At 44.1% G+C, this 23,037-nt stretch overlaps 1 protein-coding gene and 1 long non-coding RNA gene across 2 annotated transcripts; both read right to left on the bottom strand.

Moving 5' to 3' along the window:
• Nucleotides 1-17,005: 17,005 nt before the first annotated feature.
• Nucleotides 17,006-19,063, bottom strand: LOC119442463 (uncharacterized). Its single transcript, XR_005190089.2, has 2 exons — nt 18,699-19,063; nt 17,006-17,258 (listed from the first exon to the last, which is right to left on the bottom strand). It is a non-coding gene; the product is annotated as an uncharacterized LOC119442463 (long non-coding RNA).
• Nucleotides 19,064-20,568: 1,505 nt separating this feature from the next.
• Nucleotides 20,569-22,882, bottom strand: LOC119442462 (uncharacterized). The gene is made up of 2 exons (XM_037707359.2): nt 22,620-22,882; nt 20,569-20,806 (listed from the first exon to the last, which is right to left on the bottom strand). The coding sequence occupies exons 1-2, from the start codon at nt 22,801-22,803 to the stop codon at nt 20,646-20,648; spliced, it is 345 nt and encodes a 114-aa protein (XP_037563287.1). The 5' UTR covers nt 22,804-22,882; the 3' UTR covers nt 20,569-20,645.
• Between the last annotated feature and the right edge of the window lie 155 nt (nt 22,883-23,037).

Below are 23,037 nucleotides of genomic sequence, written 5' to 3'. Positions count from 1 at the left end.
GAAAGCCGCGTCGTGGCCGGCGACCTATGTAAACTGATTTGTTGCCGCTTATGGCACATTATAATAAGTTCGAGGCTACATTTCTTGCATAATGGTCTTACCAGCTTCGATCTGGCCTCTGTGGTGTACATTCCATGTGTGTGCTGGGCGAGGAGGCAAATGAGCAGAGCGTACTAGTATGCGGACATCATGGTCATGCTCTGTCTATAGACAGACGTCGGATAAAAGTTGCAACGTAGGCAAGAAAGGGGATATATATATATATATATATATATATATATATATATATATATATTGGATTCTTTCATGATTCATCAAAATCGAGCCCCTCAGTTCCCTTTCTTCTCATTCATTACATAACGAGGGCTCGAATCCGGCAACATTGATGCCTTCTGGTAGCATATGTGGGTTTATTGACCAGTTGCCTTCACCCCAGAAGATTACGTACTCGTCACGCCTGCGGCAGAAAGGATGTTCCACATCCGCCACCTAGGTTTCTGAGTGGTGGCGCTGGCTAACACTCCCACGGTTAGTGTAGTTGTAAAACATAAATACCCCAGAAAGTGGATGAGAAAACGGCGCCATGGTAGTTATACCGTGGCGCCGTTTTCCGACAGAAATCCGGTAACCGGATTTCTGCCGTCGGCGTCGCCGTGAGGTTCTCTATAGATAAAATCTTCGCCGCGTGTCGTATGCCCGAGCGGAAGCGTGCGGGGACGCGCGCTATCACGGAGAGCGAACGCACTCAATCTCCCACGCGCAAGCAAGGAAGCGGGAAGCCAGCGCCGGAGGGAGTGGGGGGGGGGGGGGGGGGGGGCGCACTTCCACTCTGCCAACAACCGCCCTCGTCGCTCGCTCGCACCGTCTCTTATCTCCACACGGCTCTGACCTTTATGCGCCGTGCATTCGCTGCTCAGTTTCCGTTGAAGCGATAGACCGCACGTACCTTCGCCGCTGCGGCGTATCCGCTTGCTGCCAGAGTTTTGACGGTCGTTGTCTGCAGTCATTCAGTGTGATCTATTCATGTTTGTTTGTGCGCGCTCACACCACGCTTGTTCCTTCAGTTAGTAATAGTCGGGCCACATTTTCCAACGCACGCTACACATGCAATGCTGCCTGGATCGGCAGTGCAGCGCTACAGGTGTGTCCCTTCGCACGCGCTGCCCACGCGAAGCGCTTCTTATCAACACCACCGTTTCACACGCGCCTTTTCGTGGTCATCGAGTCTCTCTTCATGTCGGTCTACTTACGCCGCAGCACACCTGCTTACTTAATCAGCTCATGTTTACTACAATTCATATAGCTACCAAAGCCGCTCACCTTACTTCGTATGACATTGCTGTGTTGCTATCGCATTCATTGCTTCGCCCTTAGGGCGAAACTGTGACATTTTTTTAATCTATTTTCATATCCAATACTTTATCATTTCTTTAATTCAATTACTAAGTACAAGTAATTTTCTCTATGTTGTCCTTGTTGTCATTGTTTGTTGGCTTGTTATATATATATATATATATATATATATATATATATATATATATATATATATATATATATATATATATATATATATATCATCAGCCTATATTTTATGTCCACTGCAGGACGAAGGCCTCTCCCTGCGATCTCCAATTACCCCTGTCTTGCGCTAGCGTATTCCAACTTGCGCCTGCAAATTTCCTACCTTCATCATCCCATCTGGTTTTCTGCCGACCTCGACTGCGCTTCCATTCTCTTGGTATCCATTCTGTAACCCTAATGGTCCACCGGTTATCCATCCTACGCATTACATGGCCTGCCCAGCTCCATTTCTTCCGCTTAATGTCAACTAGAATATCGGCTATCCCCGTTTGTTCTCTGATCCACACCGCTCTCTTCCTGTCTCTTAACGTTAGTCCTAAGATTTTTCGTTCCATCGCTCTTTGTGCGGTCCTTAACTTGTTCTCGAGCTTCTTTGTTAACCTCCAAGTTTCTGCCCCATATGTTAGCACCGGTAGAATGCAATGATTGTACACTTTTCTTTTCAACGACAGTGGTAAGCTCCCAGTCAAGATTTCGTAATGCCTGCCGTATGCACTCCAACCCAATTTTATTCTTCTATAAATTTCTTTCTCGTGATCAGGGTCCCCTGTGAGTAATTGACCTAGATAAACGTACTCTTTTACAGACTCTAGAGGCTGACTGGCGATCCTGAATTCTTGTTCCCTTGCCAGGCTATTGAACATTATCTTTGTCTTCTGCATATTCATCTTCAACCCACTTCTTACACTTTCTCGATTAAGGTCCTCAATCATTTGTTGTAATTCGTCTCCATTGTTGCTGAATAGGACAATGTCATCTGCAAACCGAAGGTTGCTGAGATATTCGCCGGTGATCCTCACTCCTAAGCCTTCCCAGTCTAAGAGCTTGAATACTTCTTCTAAGCATGCAGTCAATAGCATTGGAGAGATTGTGTCTCCTTGCCTGACCCCTTTCTTGATAGGTAACTTTCTACTTTTCTTGTGGAGAACCAAGGTAGCTGTGGAATCCTTGTAGATGTTTGCTAAGATATTCACGTATGCCTCCTGTACTCCTTGATTGCGCAATGCCTCTATGACTGCTGGTATCTCTACTGAATCAAATGCCTTTTCATAATCTATGAAAGCCATGTAGAGAGGCTGATTGTACTCCGCAGATTTCTCGATTACCTGATTTATGACATGGATATGATCCATCGTAGAATATCCCTTCCTGAAGCCAGCCTGTTCTCTTGGTTGGCTGAAGTCAAGTGTTGCCCTGATTCTATTGGAAATTATCTTGGTGAATATTTTATACAATACTGAAAGCAAGCTAATGGGTCTATAATTCTTCAGTTCTTTAACGTCTCCCTTCTTATGGATTAGTATAATGTTGGCGTTCTTCCAGCTATCTGGTACACATGAAGTTGTGAGGCATTGCGTATAAAGGGCCGCAAGCTTTTCAAGCATGATATCTCCTCCATCTTTGATTAAATCTACTGTTATTCCATCTTCTCCAGCAGCTTTTCCCCTGGTCATGTCTTTCAAGGCCCTTCTAACTTCAGCGCTAGTTATAGAAGGAGCCTCTGTATCTGGTTCATCACTATTTTGAATGAAAGTAGCTTGGCTGTTTTGGGCACTGTACAGGTCAGTATAGAATTCTTCCGCTGCTTTTACTATGTCATCGAAATTGCTGATGATATTACCATGCTTATCTTTCAGTGCATACATCTTGCCTTGTCCTATGCCAAGCTTTCTTCTTACTGATTTAATGCTGCGTCCATATTTTACGGCTTCCTCAATCTTTCCCACGTTATAATTTCGAATATCCCTTATTTTTTTTCTTTTTGATTAGTTTTGACAGTTCAGCGAATTCTATCTGATCTCTTGAGTTGGACATTTTCATCTTCTGTCGTTTCTTTATTAGGTCCTTTGTTTCTCGGGAGAGCTTACCAACTGGTTGCCTTGGTGCCCTACCTCCCACTTAAATTGCATTAGGGCTTTTCCAGGTCCACTTCCTGTTGCTGCGCTTCCTGAAGAAGGTATTCATTATTCGGAGCCTATTCCTTTCCGCGAATTCTACTAACGTCTCTCCTCTTGCATTCCTAGAATCGATGCCGTAGTTCCCAATTGCTTGCTCACCAACTTGCTTTTTCCCCACTTTTGCATTGAAATCGCCCATGACTAAAGTATACTGAGTTTGCACCTTTCTCATTGCTAGTTCAACATTTTCATAAAACTGTTCTATTTCTTCATCATCGTGACTAGAGGTTGGGGCATAGGCTTGCACTACCTTCATTTTGTACCTCCTATTCAGGTTATTACGACGACTGCTACCCTCTCATTAATGCTGTAGAATTCATCAATGTTGCCCGCTATGTTGTTATGCACTAGAAATCCTACCCCGGATTCTTTCTTATCTGGAAGACCTCTGTAGCAGAGGACGTGGCTGTTAGTCAGCACTGTGTAAGCCTCACCAGTTCTTCTAACCTCACTAAGGCCAATAATATCCCAGGAAATGCCTGATAATTCTTCAAATAGTCCTGCTAAGCTTGCCTCACTCGAGAGGGTGCACGTGTTGAACGTTGCCAGGTTCAGTTTCCATTGGCGGCCTGTCTTGAACCAGAGATTCTTAGCACCCTCTGCCGCGTAGCAGGTCTGACCGCCGCCTTGGTCAGGTGCTCCGCAGCCACTGGGAACTGAGGGCCATGGGTTAATTGTCGGAGTCATGAGGGAGGTAGTGGCCATATATATATATATATATATATATATATATATATATATATATATATATATATATATATATATATATATATATATACTGGGTGTTTAAGCGAACACTTTCAAAAATTCTTAAAGGTTGCCTGTGGTAGATCGCACAATTCTAGACCATGAGCTGGTGTACTTGAAGAGGCGGACATTACTTGCACAAGAAATTGAAATTCATAGTCGAATAATTAACAAAAAATTACTAATTAACTCTTTAACTAATTACCTGATGGCGCATATTGCAATTTACAAGTTGTAGCCGTGGAGTTGGCAAGGCGGATCCACTTAGAACGAATTCTCCGGATGACACCAGTTTCGAGATGTTAATTCCCGAACTTTGTGGACAAATGCATTGGCGTTCCAGTTAGTTTCTTAACAAAAGATCGCTTTATGCATTGAAGCACTAAATTAACTGGAACGCCAATGCATTTCTCCGCAAAGTTCGGGAATAATTATCTCGAAACTGGTGTCCCCCTGAGAGTTAATTCCAAGTGGATCCGCCTTGCGAACTCCACGGCTACAATTTGTAAATTGCAATATGGGCCATTAGGCAATTAGCTAAAAACTTAATTAGTGAATTTTTGCTAATTAGTCGATTATGCATTGCAATTTTTTGTGCAAGTAATGTCCGCCTCTTCGAGAAGTTCATTAAATAGAAGTGGGCTATCTGCCACACGGAACCTTAAATAAATTTTGAAAGTGTTCGCTGAAAGACCCTGTATATATATATATATATATATATATATATATATATATCACGCAAGGTGGATTTTTATTTTTTCAGCACCTCTAACATGCCGTCATCAAACGCAAAAAAGAACTCTGGAGGAAACAGTATAGCAATTCTCATCTTCTTCGTTAGTTGCATTATATACAGGTCTGCAGTGCCTTTCGGTAAAGTACTGTGATAGGGTAAATGTACAGTGCTCAGCGATTGAAACGCGATACTCGGGCAACATGGCGGCCGGCACTTTTGGGGGCCTCCGGTGGGTGCTGGTGACACTTAGATGATGCATTTTTGTGTCACATGAAAGCGAGAATCTAATTGGTGCATCGTAACCGCAATCGGTACCATCAGAGATCACCAAGCCATCAGCGGTGGCGCAACAAGCTCCGGCCGCCATGTTGTCTGAGTATCACGTTTCAATCGCAGAGCACTGTACATAGTATATCGTAGCAAGAGCAGAGAAGCGCGTAACGGGGCGGATCATTATCACTAGCGAGTTCTTATTTGCATATATGCATAAATCATGTCGATGTGACATAAGTATTGCACTTTTACGTCACAAAAGATGACGTATTTATTACATGAAAGACGGCGGAGATCTAAACCTATTTACCACCAAACGAGTGGAGTAACATGTCCCTGGGGCCAGCGGCCACAACGAATCACTTGCGCTCGCCGTCAAAATATAGTACGTCGCCTACAAGAACCACAAATATGCACGAGCATTATGTGATTTGGCGTAAACTTGCGTAAACAAGTTCCAGTAGTAATACTAGATCTTTTGGAATTTCTAGCCCTTTCCTATATTTCTATTGACTTTTTGTATTGCCCTCCTGCTATGCTCTCGGTTGAGAGCAGCAGTATTCAAAATAAATAAATTAATACATGAAGTAGTTATTTCGTAGAAAACGTGCAGATGAAGAACAACTGCACTGCGAAAAGCGCGAGGCATACTTCTTAGGCCGCGCTAGTTGCGTAGCTTACGCCGTGTTTACTGCATACTGATTTGCGGCCGCTCCTGGCACATTAGAAAAAGTTCGACGTTGCAAATGGTCCTACCAAGCTTCGACTTGGCCTCTGTTGTGTACATTCCATGTGTGTGCTGAGCGAGAAGGCAAACGATCAGAGCGAACAAGTATGCGGACATCATGGCCATGCTCTGTCTATGCTCTGTCACGCAAAACCGATTTTTATGTTTTAAACATTTCTGTCATGCCGTCATCAAACGCAAAAAAAAAAAAACACTGGAGGCAACAGGATAGCAATTCTCATCTGAGTCAGTTGCATCATGCAGGCGTGTAGTATACTTGCGGTAAAGTAGTGCGATAGGTTATATGTACAGGGCCCGCCACTTTTATGGTGAACACCTCATTAGTATTCAAGAGCCTGTAGACGTTGATGTTCCGCACAAAATAAAGAAAACGATTATTTCCTTTGTCGGTATCATCATTAGGCGTCGTATTCAGCCCATTTCCCCCGTGAAGTAGAAGGCATGTTGAAGTTATACCAGCCTGAATACTAATGAGGCGTTTCCTCTTACACTGGACGACCCGGTACATAGTATGGGTGCGCACGTGAACAGTGATTTTTTTAGACCGAATTGTATACGAATCGAAAAGTGCCAGAAGCTGTTCAAAATTAATCGAATATCGAATAGTTTTCGAATAGTTTTTGAATAGCTTTCGAATAGCTTTCGAATAATGAACAGCCGTTGTCACAATAGTATAAAACAAGGTTTACGTCTTAGTATTCTTCAAGTTAGCACGTTTCTGTCATTACATAGCGCGTTATGAAGCGTTGTTTATTAAAAGCACAAATGAGACATTAGGAGCAAACAAGCAGTTTCTTCGTATGTACAGGGCTTTTCAGAGAGTGCGAATGATCGCTTTTGCTCCAATTTTATGTTTAATTGGATGCAGTTGATGTTCTGGAATATTGGAAAAGTACTTGAAAAATATTTGCGTTTACGAATAGTGCCTATTCGATTTGAAGACCGAATCGAATAGCCACTATTCGGACATCAGAAAAAAAGGTCTATTTGATTCGAAGACCGAATCGAATAGAACATTATTCGATTCGTTATTCGCAAGTTTCGAATATTCGCACACCCCTAGTACACAGTATATCGTAGCAAGAGCAAATAAGCGCATAACATGGCGGATCGTTATTTACATTTAGGCATAAACCCACAAAAGATGTTAGTTCATCAGTTAGTACTTTAGGCAGGAGATTTGTAATTTTATAGCAGTCCTTTGCGACACTAGAAAAAACGCCGTGCCTAGTCATCCTCTTGCCAATTATACTATGACTATATATTTCGCGCAATATTTAGCAACGGTTATTCCCGCTGTTATCGCGACTGGCACACAGGCAAAAGGCAGATGGTTGGGAAAGGCCAACTAGTATAATTGTTCCTGCGAAGCGCGGCTCCCAGCATCGCATGGCTGAAAGCCAGGCTAGTGAAGGCCGTCGTCTAGTTCTGCGAGTCAGTAATCACCTAGCCTTCGCATACGACTTCGCTCGGAAATGTTTTATGTACCACATTTCAGTGCCAACTTCTCTACCTCTATGAATCGAAACTGGATTATGCGTGTTACTGAGAAGGCGAGCCGGGTGGCGCTGTAGAATTGGCACATTTCGCTATCAGTTTTCAGTGTCAGTTTCAGTTTATTATTCATTACTAAAATACGCCCACATTGTAGCTAGGTCATAATTTCAACGAGCAGGTTAAGTATGCAGGGTCTTCTTTTGAAGAATAACACTCTGTTGACTAGAAAGCGAGCAGGTTGATGTAACAGGATTTGCATGCGTAGAACAGTCACAGAAACCAGAAGCAAATAATTCACTGCACGATACTGTCAACTAAATTATCGTTACTTGGTGTGCATTGGCTTGCCGGGAATAAATTCTTGCATTAGTTCTTTCTTTTAAAGATTCTTTGTTTAGTATCAGCGAAAAAAAATGAATGTCAGGAAAAGGTCTAGCTTTTGGCTTGATGCAGAAGGAGGGAGTCGGATGGCATAAGAGGACGTTTGCATGCATACTATCCCTGAAAGCGCCTGCAAAAATACTTCACAACAAAGTAGAAAATTTGTCATCCACACGACAATGGCGCCAAGCTAACAAAGGAAGCCTTGGGTTTCATTCTTATCTTTCTGAATCTTTCATTTGATGATACTTATTCCATCACGCATATTTCCGCAGATTTGATTTTCCAAATACTTCATGATGTTGCTTAAATCACCAAGTGGTTAGAAGTATTAACATTTCCAATAATATTTTTGAAAGTAATTGTTGCAATGGTGGTGCAGTGGTTAGCGCGCTCGTCTACGTGGCGATTGGCAGAGGATCGAATCTACAACGTGGTCACTTTTCTTTTTAGTTTGATGAAGATGACAAAATTTGTGTGCCGATTTTCTGGCACGGATTCTGATGACGGTGGAGTCACACACCGAACCCAGTAATGCTCCCGCATTAAATCTATGGAGGCACCTTAGCAATTCTTATGATGTGTAAATGCAAGAGGATTACTTGTCGCAGAGTCTGTTGCTGAGTTATGACGCTGAGTTTAGTGTTGCGACGAAATGTTGCTGAGATTAGTACTACTGCGTTATGTTTCCGAGTCTAATGTTGCTGCTTATGAGGTCGCAACAACGCAAGATGACAAACCAGCCGTATTGCGATCTCTCAGCTAAGCTTTAATTTGCGGAGTTCTCATTAATGTAGTGTTTCGCGCACATTGTGTTGAGTGCTCTTTCTCGATGACAGCACTTTTCAGTACGATGACACCACCTCTCCGAGCGATGACAGTACTTTTCCGTGCGGCACCATGGTGTTGACACTACATTTCTTCATCGGGTTCATTGGCGAACTCCACCTCATACTCTGGGGGGATATCGTAGTCGTCGTTTGACGGGTACCTCAAGCACTTTGCATCTTATTCGTCATTGTCTTTCATGGGCGCAGGCGACGGTGTCTGCGGGTCCAATCTGATCGACAGTAGTATGGCGTTGTATGGGATCGAATCGGTTTTTTTTTTAATTTGTGTACGTTTTTCTGCCACGGCTTGTCTGCCACGGCTTTCTGATATCGGCGGGTTCACACAATGAGTCAAAGTAATGCTCTCGCATTAAAAAATATAACTGTAAGAAATGGCCGTAAAAATCGCTAGCCTAAGAGCCCACGAAAACTCATGCTCAAAATTACTACTACGTGCGTTGTTTTACTTTCTGCCCGTGAGTGCTTTCCCGAAATTACTGTGTTATGGCTATAGATAAACGCGCACTCGGAAACTTCGTGAACGTTGTCTCGCTTACGTACGAACCGAAGCGAGACTCTGTCATGCATTAAGATCACGGGGTTGTATAAACAGCGGCCGGACTGGTACAGTGTAATTAGAACAGGTGGCGGCCGACCATGCTGGCTCGTATTGTACTCACACAAGTGTTGTCTTGCTTTCTGTGTAGAAGTTCGCCCCGGCCCACACCCCAAATAAACATTTATGTTCTTTTCTTCCACCTCTTTTGCTAGTTCTTATGCCTGTGCTGCATCGTCACTAACATTGTGATACTATTTACACTGCGCTCGAACAACGGCTGTCACGCAAAAAACTCCAAGTTCAACGCGTTGTACAAACGAAACAGAAGAAGTCAAAATGTGCATACTTTCTTTGAACAGTTTTTTATTCTTTAGATGCCTACGAGCCGCATAACGAATCTTTTTTCGTTTTCGCTGCTTTTACGGGCTCTCGACACATTGAAGGTGGCGGCAACTGTCCTCGCAGCAAATTTTGTGTTGCCTTTCACACTTGAGATCGGCACATGTTTGATTGACGATGATGTACAGAGGGCATGGCATGGGTATCGTGGTGATGGCAACCGGACAATTTGGTGAAGTCCCTTTATCTGTTTCTGAGGAGGGAAAAATAACGTCAAAAGAAAAAACGTTAATGAGCCTGTATAATCGGAGCAAACAGTGCCGTGAAATTTCGGATTACACTAGATTTAGGCCACTGAGGCTTGTACTCCATCCTTATGCCAACGCATTAAATACTATAGCACCCTTAAGCGGTGACAAACGGGCTGCCTTTCCGCCATTTTCTCATGCGAGACGTCCGTGCTTCTGTACTGATTGGTCACGCTTAAATTACGGTCAAAATTCGTTTGTGCTTGCAGCATTGTAAGCATTTTAGCCATGAACACTGCGTGAGCACAAGCGCTATGTGAAAATTACGCGCCATTAGAACGGCTGAAACCGACATCACGTGGTAGCGGTTTCAAACGGCTTTCTCAAGTGGTCCACGAGAATTTCTTAGTACATTTTTGCAAAGAAGTACGTATGACACTATAAGGCCGCTTACAATTGTGCCATTTGTGCGCTGGTCTGCATAAGTATTTTCGGATCAAAAGTAAATGTGCATATTTTTGGTTTGTTCTATTATGTTGGTGAAATCAAAATGTGTGTCTATCGGCACCACTATGGACAGCATAAGAATTTGTTGCACATTTTAAATAAAATAAATTACAAACACGGACACCTCTTTATTAAGGGCGGGCGAATAGTTAAAGTTTCTAATACGAATCGAATAGTGCAGATTAACTATTCGTATTCGTACTCTAAGAAAGAACTATTCGCTATTTTAAAGTATTGAACGCTAACCAAACTGCCGCGCGACTGGCCACTCCAGGCACTTTGCGTGCATTCGCAGGCTCCTTTCACGCTCGGAAAAACACTTTTATGCAGAAGGTATTGAGCAACAGAAAGCTGCACCGGGAGTTTTTAAGTGTTGCTGTACGATTTTCTCATCGACACTGTTCATCTTATATTATTTGAGAAATTGAATGATTAAGTAATTAATACTAATTTTGTAATCAGGCGCAACGCAAAAAATAATCTGACTATCTCCAAGCGACGACAAACATCAGCTTTCTTCTGTCCAGCTACGTTGCATTTGCATATTTTTAAATCTTGCTGCACAATTGTTGAGACATCCTCTGTATGGCCGAACGTTAGCCAAGCTGATTAAACGAAAGAAAAAAATATTTCAAAAACGTGGTGCAAAATACAATTTTAAGACCTGCGGTGTTCGGTCGTCCGACCTCTGACGAACGAAAATTGCAGGTCTTATAATCGTATCTTGCGTCATGACTTTTTATCTTTTTTTTTCTTTTTTTAACAGCTTGGCTAACGTTACCCGCGGACACATGGCATCTGTCGGTGTTAGACTGATCGATATCCTCTTCGATATTCGATACTTACTATTCATATTCCAAAAAGATGATGTTAACCAACCTCTACTTTTTTTTCATCTCAGCTATTCACAGCAACGCTTGCACGTGCGTCATGCGAATTCTGGCGCACATTGCTATCGAATAGTGAGTGTCGCCGCACAAACTGATAGCAAAAGCAGAAGTATGTTTACAAAGCGCAGGAATCAGGGGATGTTAATAATGTGCGCTTCTAAGCAGCCGGCCTTACTTTACGCTAAGAAATGCTGTGTATACATAGGAGCAGTCGTGTCGTCTTACCTCGCCTTGATCTGGCCTTTGGTTCTATTGCAAGAGAATGCTGAGCCGTGAGACATATCAGAACCAGGATCAGGAGCATGGACATTGTAGTCGCGATTCGTGGCCGACATGCGACAACCGTTTCGGCAGAAGAGCGAAATGAACTAAGCGCAGTGCGCATAAATGACAGCTGCTGCAGCTGTCACGTGTTTAATGTTCACGTGGGTGTTATCGTTCTAATAAATATTTTTACTGAAAAAAAAAGCAAAGCGCAAGAAGGGAGAAAAGAGTGCGTTTCAAGCGTGCAGCCCCCATGTTCAATTGCGAAGTGAAGGCACTTTTGTGCTTTTTGAGGACGACGGGCTTGTGTCAACGTCTGTGACTATTAGTGCACTAACACACGGATCAGCGAACCAACCGCGCATTTCCCTTCTTTCCTTCCCTCCTCTCTCTCCCTGTCATCTTTGTATTCCCTCTTCCCATTCCCTCGGTGTAGGGTAGCCAACCAGACGTTATCCTGGTTAACCTCCCTGCCTTCTGCCTTTCTCTTGCTTCCTTCCTTCCTTCCAACAATCTTGATTTTATAGTATCCACAAGTGCGCACTATTTTAGAAATTATGCATATTTGCGCATCAACCATGCCCACGAACATACCGCAAGGCGTGGGCCACCTACTTTAGTGCACTTGTTTCTCCAACCATCGCCCCCTCTATTTTTTCAATGCCAGCCAGATGCGGCCGATCCAACGGTTCACCACCCTCTCCGATTACCCTTTCCTACTCTCTCCCGTCGGTTAGCGCTCGCACCTGCTTTATGGTCGTGGGGAAGAGTATCCTCTGGGTGGCGCCTCACGACGGAAGTCGGCGGAAGTAATCCTGACAGACGCGTGAAGCTTCTACCGCATCTCCTCCGGAACGGCAGCGGCGCGCGCGCAGTGGCTCAGACGCACGCTTGACGCAAACAGTCGTACCCTCTGGGTAGCGTCACATCACGGCAAGTCACTGAACTAAGGTGGGCGGACCAGTGGCTCCCATTGCGGAGCGGGCGATTGCACTGGCATTGAAAAAAAAAAAGCCGACAGATCCCACGCCCTGTTGGAATCGATGTTATGCAAAGCAGAGGGCGGATAGCCTACCAAGTTAACGAAACGACCATGAGAGCGCGAAGACGTAGGTAGCTCTTTCATGACCTACATGACACGCATGTCATGACATTCATGTCATGAGTCCTCAGGAGTCCCTTTAGCTACACCTAAGAGACCTTAAGGCGAAAGCCTTAGTCATGCTCATGAGTATGACTTCGACTTGCATCCTTTTGTGTTTCCTTCACTTAGTACCAACGTGCGAACTCATTCCAGTGTTTTTGAGTGTTCATCTTTTTCCGCTGAGTATTGTCATTTTGCTGAGTCATGCTCATGACTACGACTTCTATCAGTATCCTTTAGTGTTTGCTTCCCTTAGTACCCACGTCCGAACCAATTTCAGTGTTTTTTGAGTGCTATACTTTTTCCGCTTAGTCATTGTCATTTTGCTGAGTCATGCTCATGACTACGACTTCTATCAGTATCCTTTAGTGTTTGCTTCCCTTAGTACCCACTTCCTAACCCACTTCAGTGGCTTTTGAGTGTTAATATTTATTCACTGAGTCATTGTCATTTTGGCTGAATCATACTCATGACTACGGTTTCTACCATCGTCGTTTAGTGTTCCCTTCACTTAGTGCCCACGTCCGAACCCATTCCGGTGGTTTTTGAGTGTTAATCTTTTTTTTGCTGAGTCATTGTAATTTTTGCTGAGTCATGTTCATGACTATTACTTCTACCAGCATCCTGTAGTGTTTCCTTCATTTAGTACCCACGTCTGAACCCATTTGAGTGGTTTTTGTGTGTTAAACTTTTTCGCTGGGTCATTGTAATGACCTACATGACACGCGTGTCATGATATTCACGTCATGACATATCATTTATGTTCGTCATATACTCTTGTCATAGTATGTCAATTTTGGTACATACCAAGTTACCGAAACGATCATGAAAGCACAAAGTCGTAGGAGGCTAAATAGATAGATACGGTCAAAGTAGCAAATGTTCGCCAAGAAATGCTTCGCATTTAAAAATAGAGTAGGCGCTGCTCCAACACGCCATCCACAACTTGAATTAGCGTTTTTTGGCACGAGCAGCTCTATTTAACTGCTATGGAAACAGTGGAATCGGACATTTCTCTAGCTACATTGAATTCGCGGTGCCTTACGGCGCTCAACGTCGAGTCTAGCCTGCAGTTGTACTTTCGGTGACAGCCAAATTTCAATTTCTACACCAGTTTTGCCGCATTTCGTTTCTCTCATGCCTAGATTGCTCCGAGTACCGGCGATCTTCAAAGACTCATATTGTTCGAACTTCGCAAGTGGTTTAGAGCAAGAATATGGCCGTGAAAAATGTACCGCTGTATGCCCGATGACTGTTCAAAATCTATAGGAGTCATGCGCTTCAGCAGAAAATCGTTACCCCATGCACATGAGCCGAGTTTGTTTGCCGGTTACGGTGGTACAGGTGTTTGTTGCTCCTGTTAAAACTTTCTGGAGACGATCGATAAATGGTTCGTTATTAAATACTGTCAAAATTCAAAAGCTCAATGATGGTGGTATAAGAGTAGAATTCCCATAGAATTCCGCCTACGTGAATGTCACCGCGTTTCGCTATAATTAACGTAACCTTTACTCAGAACGCCAAGAAGCCTGTGTCTTTTATCTTTAGACTGGCGCTTATACCCACGTTCACACTGCATCTTAATTTTCTCTGCAGTATTAATTATGTCTCGTTCACACAGCCAACTTTATTGCAAAAAAAATAAAGTGCAGTAAGTCGAGTGGCAACTACACCGTGTAGAAGGCGGAATGGAAAGGAAAATGACGGGTTTCTTATTCTTCAGTACTGGGCTGTTCCTTCCCGTCGTGAAAATGAACCGTTATAACTACGTCGTAATCCTCAAGTTCTCGTAACGAGCTTTATTGTGAGTGAAAATAAGCCTAGGCTTAAGTTCAACATCTTCACTTATTTTGTATCCAAAAAGAATTACTACTACCACCATCGCCATCACTGCTGACTTTCAGCAGCCAAGCGTTTTATTCTTGACCAAATAACTGTTCCTTCTCTTCGAGGTTCCTGAGCCTCAGGTCTACAACGGGGCTTTCGAATGTAGGTCTTTTGACGCGACGTACAGAGACGACGTTAAACTTAATGGGACTCGCTCAAAGCGCCGAAAATAGGAAAATTTTTGCCACTTAAGTTTGCTCATTAGCTACAGCACTCACTCGGCAGCGTCGCAGTCGCAAAACACAAGTCACCCTCGCTCCACCGGATCATATAAATCCAGTCGTGCCGACACTATGCCGAACACCCTTCGCAACGTTTCTATAATGCACGGCACTCTCATTAAGGCCGAGCAATAACCACTGATGGTGACGCCTGAAAGCGAAGCTTCACTCTGCGAGTTCCAAGCGATTCCCCTGCGAATCGCGCTGGCGTCGTTCCAATGTGAATCATCGTTCCAATGTGAAAACGTTGTATGTCTGCGCTGACTTCCTATCTCCATGTCTGATATGCCAGTTGCCGTCGGTGTAGTCGCGCGGCGTTTCGATTTCAACTGTTCCTGTCCAAAATGTTCGTCCTCTTGCGTTCATTTATAAGTATGGGTGTGCGAATATTCGAAATTTTTGAATAATGAATCGAACAGTGTCCTATTCGATTAGGTCTTCGAATCGAATAGTCACTATTCGCAAATGTGAATATTTTTTTTCTGATAATTGCCGTGAGATTTTGTCTTGGTCAACACACTCTACAGCCCATAGCGATATTAAAGGCCGCACTTATGCTCATGCCTGAAAATTATTCCAAGAAGAAACACTGCTGTTAAGGGAGATCACTATCATTGGTGGCGCAGACACTTAAACTTTGTCTTTCTCTTTGACAGCCAGTTCATTTATGTAAACGCATGAAGCCACTAAATTAAAAAAAATTAAATTATGGGGTTATACGTGCCAAAACCACGATCTGATTATGAGGCGCGCCGTAGTGGGGGACTCCGGAAATTTGGACCACCTGGGGTTCTTTAACGTGCACCTAAATCCAAGTACACGGGTGTTTTCGCATTTCGCCCCCATCGAAATGCGGCCGCCGTGGCCGGGATTTGATCTCGCGACCTCGAGCTCAGCAGCCCAACACCATAGCCACTGAGCAACCAGGGCGGGTAGCCACTGGCGGAAGCCACTGAGCAGCTGGTTGATCATTCAGTTTGGAAAAACTGTCCATTCCGAATTCTGATCGCATGCTCGCAAACTCGCGCATGCGATCACCGCTTCGCCTGCGCAAATTTCTCTGCCGGGTGAAGCGTTTCCGCAGACAGACTAGTGTCTAGAACGTCTCAGGAGATAATCTGGGCAAAGTTCTATATAGAAAGCAGTCACCTATGCCTGCGAGTATGCTAACGAATAAAATACCTTAACAGTGCAGCGTACGGTCCCCTGTTCCTGCTCCTGCAAACACAGTTCGCCCACTTGCTCTGACAATTTTTTTTTCTTTTTGTGCAAAGAGGCAGTATTACTATGCAACTACCTTCAGACGAAAGTTTACAGGACGGCTAAGCCTACCTGATTTGCTCACAGCACCATTGCTCATTTGTACTCGAGCTTTCTTTATTAGGGCAAAGAACGTTAATAACATCCTTTCATACGCCGTCCTATAGAACGAAGGAGCATGCTCTTTTAGTTTCTCTTCCACTGTTTACCGTCAATCCGACATTTGCCGTTGATGTGCTTGTGTTTCCAGAGTCAGTAACGACTCTTTCCTTGTTTCTCCTTCTGTGCACATTTGTCCTGAATTTGAGTATTTACACGTGAAGGCAAAATTTAAAAAGAAAAAAATTACACCATCTTCCCGTAGGGGGACCCTGAGTAGTATGCGAAGCAGCCATGGGGTCGACTCAAGGTAGTTTTATCAGCTGTATAAACTTGGACATGCAGCAGCACCAGCAACGCGCAGAACTGTTGTCGACGCCGTCGGCGTTTTGCCCGCGTTCGCACCGAACGCATGCGGCGTTGGTGACTGTTGCCGGTGCCTCTGGGGCGCCTACCGTCGCGCCTCTAACCTAAGCTGCTTCGCATTATCGCGCGCGGAGCCGCAGATGTTGCCATTAGTTGCACAATCCGGAGAGGAGAGGAGGGGGAGGAGGATGCGCATGCGCAGAAGGGTGTGGACGCACGGCGGTTGGATGGAGGAGGGAGGGAGCGACATAGCCCCGACCATAAGATGCTTCGCATCTAAAAGAAAAGAAAGCGCCCGTGTGTACATAAAAGAGCCCCAAGTGGTCGAAATGAATCCGGAGCCCCTCACTACGGCGTCCTTCATAAACCACTGTGCAATTACAGAATCTTAAAACTCTTGATTATTTTTTATTAACTGTTTACACGTAAAGTACAAGCAAAGCAGACTACAGGTAGACAGTACGCGCACACAAATATACATGTACTTTGACCTTTACTGTCAGAGCTGCAAGTAAGGTTCATGTACTATATATTGTCTCTCTGTCTTCTATGGACGCCCAACGCACTGCAGGTGGTTGCAACTGCCGCGGCAGCAGATCTTGTCCTGACTCTGGCAATCCAGGTCGGCGCATGTCCTAGTGTCCAAGTACAAAGCGCACATCATGCTGCCTGGCTGCAGGGTATTGGTTGGGCAATCGGACGAAGTTCCGCTTACCGCAGTATCTAAAAGTAAAGGAAGAGAAATCAACTGAACATAAACGTAACCACTGGGCGATGAAAAGTGTGGCTCACGTGCAACGTACAGCGCAGTTGATTATTCGTAATTGAAGCCTATGAGTGCGTGATGAGCGCTTGCGCCATGCGATTTTGTGCAGAGCTTTACGTTACGCATGAGCGACAGCCACCCTCGTTAGCAGCATACACTTAACTTTCTATGAAATGTGCCCAGATCGTAGTCATTCATTGTTGAATATTTTAGCACGAAAGGAAAAGCGGGTGACAGCACCGGACGCAACAGTGCAAAGGACAGCGCAATTCTGCGCGTTATGTCTATTTGGGATAGATGACACGTGACATAGATGCAATGCATGATTTTTTGTGTGATGGCGCCACGTTATTGGCCGTTCAGCAAGCACGACGAAACACCCTACCATACCTAGTGCAGTTGCCGAAAGTCTGTGAATTGACGTATCATCTTAGCATCTAGCATGTGCTTCCTGGTGCATTTTGGGTTATTTTGTCCGCAGAGCAAATGTGCTTGCTCTTGCAGTCTAACTGCTGTCACTTTGCCTTGACTGTGCTGCTGTAATTCTTACGTAAACGAATGCGGACAATACTAGCCACATAACAGAAAGCAAGGATTGACAAGATTTGGAATTTCGAAAGGAGAGCCTTAATGTTTAAAAGCAGCACGAAATCTGACTTATTTGTTTTGTAAACAAATAGGCCTTACAGATGACGCGCAATATTATTGTCGCTCACTGTCTTGAGCACATCAGCACATAGGCTGGTTTAGTCCTACTCTTGTATTTACGCTCTTGTATTTATCCTGATAGCAGTTTTTTCAGAGAGTTCACAAGCTAGTGGCGCCGGCGTTTGCTCTTAACTTTGCGAATAAAAAAATTAAGCCTGTGCGGTTGAATACCAGTGGACCCCAGTATAAATCACAAGCGTTATTCGGCTCGACGTTCGAACCTGCGCGCATACAGAGATGCCACGCCTGCGTAAACAGCAACAGCGACGTATGATTCGTTAGTTCACGCTCAGATGACTTCGAATGCAAAATGGTATAGGCAGTGTTGGAAGCCGCGGCTGACAAATGTAAGGCGCGTACAGTATGCTCTTGGTTGACAAAGCGGATCAAAAGTACCACGCAAAGCGCTTTAAAAATTTGCAGATGCCAAAATCAAAAGTGTCCCTATTTATAAAGCTGCACTGAACAGCATCCTTTAGCAAATCATTTCTGTTCACTGCACTCGCTTGAAAGTCACAAATTTCACACGGGTGGCAGTTTGGGCATGCGTGTTGGTATTCGATAAGGATGACTAAAGAAACGCGCAAGGACACAGATAGGCAGACACAAAAAAATAATAAAATAACAATACATTTTGTGCTGTACAAAAAAGCTAAATCTAGAAAAAAAAACAAGGTTGGTTTTCTTACCTCGTTTTGTTCTTTCTTTTGGGTGTACTTCAAGGGATTCTAGGTTTGGAAGGTAAGCTAGAGTCAGGAGCACCACCAGTACATGTATTGCAGTTGCTGTGCACGGTTTCGTCATGATAGCGACCTGCAGGAATAAAAGGAAGCAACTACGCACTGCGATCAGACAACAGCTGGTTATATGTTTTCCACCGAGAGCGGTTCTTTGTTTGTGTAGCGTTCGTGTCACTACGTCACCGCTCAGGAACAGGGCAATGGATCAACCAATTGAGAGATCTCTAATTTCGTAATAACTTAAGCTATATACCGCGTTGCACAAGCGCACGCTATATACCGCGCCACTCTGACGTGAGTTTAAAATCAAAATAAAATATGTTTATTTACAGGAAGGAATACAATTTTCTCCTAATGAAACGCGCGCCAAAAAATGAAAGAAAAATTGGCTATCACTTTAGTGCGCTCCCGAGCAGTTCAGCATTGTCGGGCATTACATAAAAGTGACTAAAGTATCCTAGCAGTTGCAAATATATTATTGATTGATTGATTGATTGATTGATTGATTGATTGATTGATTGATTGATTGATTGATTGATTGATTGATTGATTGATTGATTGATTGATTGATTGAACAACTTTATTGAGGGTCCTGCGACGTTAATTCGGGGTGGGCCTTAGCCCCGGCCTAGGCTTCGGCCACGAGCCCGTGGGCTCGGGCGGCTTCCTCTGCTCAGTGGACGGCCCCCCAAATATAAGACTTTTTTTTTCGATCAATATGTTACCTTGTCCGTAATGTTGTGTATACTTTGCGTAACGGTAAGCTATTGAAGGAGTATACCCTGAACAGCCTGCTATATTGCAGAAGGGTTCATAAAAGCTGCATGTCTGCGAGTAGTGGTTCGCAGTGTTTCTAGACAGTCAATTCAGTCGCCGGATTCACTCAGGTTGCGTCGGTAACCGATATAATTTGAATATGACATTCAGCTGTTTCCATTTTAATGTCTCAGTGCGGTGGTCAAGTGTGGCAGACAAGCTGCCTAACACCAGAGTGGCCGTGCTCCACTACTGTCCGTAAACGTATTGCCCTTTACGAAATCAAAGGTTATACCTAAGATGTTTATGGCAGTAGCAAAGCTAGCAGTGACATCTTGCGGCGCTTTCTCCAACCACAACACCTTCGGCAGGTTGTTTTGTTACATGAGTGTTGGAATAAAAATAAAAAGGCTGCATGTAATGATTACATCGTTGCCGACGGTTAACACCAGCAACTTAAACTATGGTTGCTCACTGCAATAATATCTCTGTGTCCTCTCTAGTTAGACTTTTCGCCACCGGGTTGCGCCACCAACGTGATCACTCACGTTTGCGTCTGCGGTAACACAGCATTACTCAAAGGAGCAATGCATTAATGGACATGCCAAAGCTCTCTTTTATACGTAATATCTGCCATTTGCTTCTTCACCGTCGCCGCAATAGATGTCCCTATCTTTGTCTCTCTATTCAGCCTTCAAATTTCTTTTCCTCATCACAATAGCTTATCTGCACTATTATAGTTAAAAAAAAAGACGAACATGTAAGGGTTGACCAGTTTCCCTATCTTTTATTTTCATTTGAAATAACCGTTGGTTTTGTGCTTAAAAATTAGTCATTTCGTGTGTTTTAATTCTTTCGTACTGCTAGCTGGAGTCTGGACGTAAAAATCAACAATCCTAAAAGCAGATAGCGATTTCGACGGCAACGAAAGGTGTGGCCACAGGTCGCGCTGCATCTTTCTTCAAGAAATATGTCTTCCGTTGCTTTATTTTACTTGAAAGGTAAAGCCCCAGCCTCAAATTTCGTCACAAACAGCAACCACGACGACGTTTTTGTTGTCGTTTCATTTATTATTGAGAGCGCCCGTGCGCTGATACCGTTGCTTTCTATAGTTGCTTCAGAGCCCCCTGGAGCGCGCGCTCATGTACAGCGCAGGTAGCCGCATTTGTCCGGGCAGCAAACTTTTCCTTCCTTCTGGCAGCCGAGATCATCGCACGTGGTTTCCGATTCGTTGTCGGTACACTCCCCATCAGGTGCCGATCCCATGTAGGGGCACATCCCCGAATGGTGTGCAGTGGTCTCTGCAAGGAGAAATTACCGAGTATAATGAAACCAATGACAATGTTGACATATACTTCCTTATAAAGTACGAGCTTTTATCTTAGGAACTTCTTGGCATTCATTCATAAAGTGAGCTGGACTGCTAAGTAAGCTAAGCAAGAAGCTAAACTCACCTAAGCTGTTATATCGCAGTTGGTATTAAAAGCCTGCGTAAGTTACGCCGCAAAGAAGCCCTTGTGCACTCGATGGGGTTAATGTGATGTAATAGCGTTCTGTAGACACGGCAGTAGCAAATGCACATCACAGGGCTTACCGGTGCGGCTAAGGTTCGGCGTAGCCACACGCTATAGCTTTCAAATTAAAAGAAATAATTGCACGCTACCGTCATGCCGAAAACAGAGAAGAGGAAGGATTAATGAAGAGGAAAGAGGCTGGCCCTATAGGACCGTGTTTCTGGCTTAGAGAAAACTCAGGAAAGTAGAGGAGGATGAGGAATGATGATATAAAAATACACCCATAAATCTATACGTGCACTGATGTGGTCTGGCGATTTCTTCTTTATGCCGTTTTTTTGCAACAAATTAGAAGCAACTGAACATTACCTGTAGGGGACTGCTGGCATTTCTCCTCCCCTGAGTAAAAGCACATTGCACACTACAATGTGGCAGAGCGCCCTGCCATTTAACTCTCCAGTGCTGCTGTCTTGATGGACTTCTGTGCTTGGCCACTCGCACAGGGATGTATGCATCGCCACAGAGAAATTCATTCTTGAATCTAATCGATTTCATTGTTAATCGTGTTGGTCCGATGAATATATATACATTTTCTTTTTGTGTGCTTGTGTTCTATCAGAATGACTGTTGACTAAATCATCTTGTATTTTACTCGGTTCAAGTTATTCATCAAAATTATAGATTTCTAAATTTATTCCCCCAATATATATCTAAATTCTGCCCGATTCTTGTTAGTGAGCTCGTAGTTAGTTAGTTAGTACCGATCCCTGAGTGGATAGGTACCAATGACGTTACGGTCATCATAATCGTCAACAATGAAATGAGCGCCCCATGTCCGATACTGTGCTTAATCACTGTCCCTGTTCATTTTGTCGTTCCGCAGAGTTCTGTCATACTTAACGCGTCCTTTTAAAGTTCGCGAAGGCACGCGCTCTCTACATCATTTTCGTCATGGTCTGCTGTTATATTTGCGATTCCATTGCCAGTAGACTATATACTCGTATTTCAAAGGAAATTGAGATTGCCGACTAGCTGCCTATAGATAGGTATTAGAAATTCGAATTGCAAATATGTTTCACCCGTCGCGCTGGCTCAGTGATTATGGCATCCTGCTGCTGAGCACGAGGTCATAGGGTCGATTCCCGGACGCTGTATTTCGACAGAGGCGAAATGCGAAAAGGCTGGTGTACTTCAATTTGCTTGCACATTAGAGGACACCTGGGCGTCGAGATTATTCAGGAGCCCTCCACCACGGCGTCTATCGTAGCCCTATTGTAACTTTAGGACGTTAAACGCCACAAATAGATCAATTATTATATTTCAGGCATTTTTGCAATAGAATCGGGAATAAAATAGGAAACAAAAACAGTTATAATGTATGCAGTTTACCGCGGCACTATACAGTGTCACTGGACCTCACTACATATGAAAACTAGTCGAAAGAAATGTAATCGTGTTACCACTGCCCCACCAACAAAAAGGTAGCTTTTATTTTTTACATTGACGGCCATTCCCACACACTGCCACGTAAATGGGAAGTAGCGGTAAGATGGTAACGTTATTTTAAAGGACTGCAGTGAATAAAGCAGTGTTCACTTACGACTAACGCACTCTAGCTGTCCGCAGCTGTTCTCAACACAAACGGAACCCATCATCTCGCACTCTTCTGGAATGCACGTTGTGTTTCCGCAATCTTCGTCCAGTCTGCTTCCCTCGGGTGCGGCGGAGCAGGTCAGGGCCACGACCAGGACAACCAGGGGCGTCGCAATTTGACCGACTTCCATCGTTGAGTGGAACGGTAGCTGCTTACTCAGGAACGAACCCCCAACTCTGACCTATACCGACCGGTGGCGAAGGCTTCACACAAACTACCTCAGACTCGCCACTGAATGCGAACGACGCTGCCTCGAGTATTTCGGCACGGACAGGAAATTAAGCCGGAAACGACGCTGCGCCTCAGCTTGCGCACGGATCTTTCCGAAGGCGCACGCTATGTACGATCTCCTCGTCACGTTGCC

This window comes from Dermacentor silvarum, chromosome 2 (assembly GCF_013339745.2).
Source record: "Dermacentor silvarum isolate Dsil-2018 chromosome 2, BIME_Dsil_1.4, whole genome shotgun sequence".
NCBI classification, from domain to species: domain Eukaryota; kingdom Metazoa; phylum Arthropoda; class Arachnida; order Ixodida; family Ixodidae; genus Dermacentor; species Dermacentor silvarum.
The sequence above is the reverse complement of the archived record's forward strand: the minus strand, read 5'-3'. Positions and strand labels throughout refer to the sequence as shown.

Bases quoted from the DNA above. Each gene is read 5' to 3' on its own strand.
- LOC119442462 (XM_037707359.2), bottom strand. From the start codon at position 22,803: ATGGAAGTCGGTCAAATTGCGACGCCCCTGGTTGTCCTGGTCGTGGCC. The intron at 20,807-22,619 runs GTAAGTGAACAC...TTCTCCTTGCAG, and splicing joins ACAGCTAGAGTGCGTTAGTC to AGACCACTGCACACCATTCG.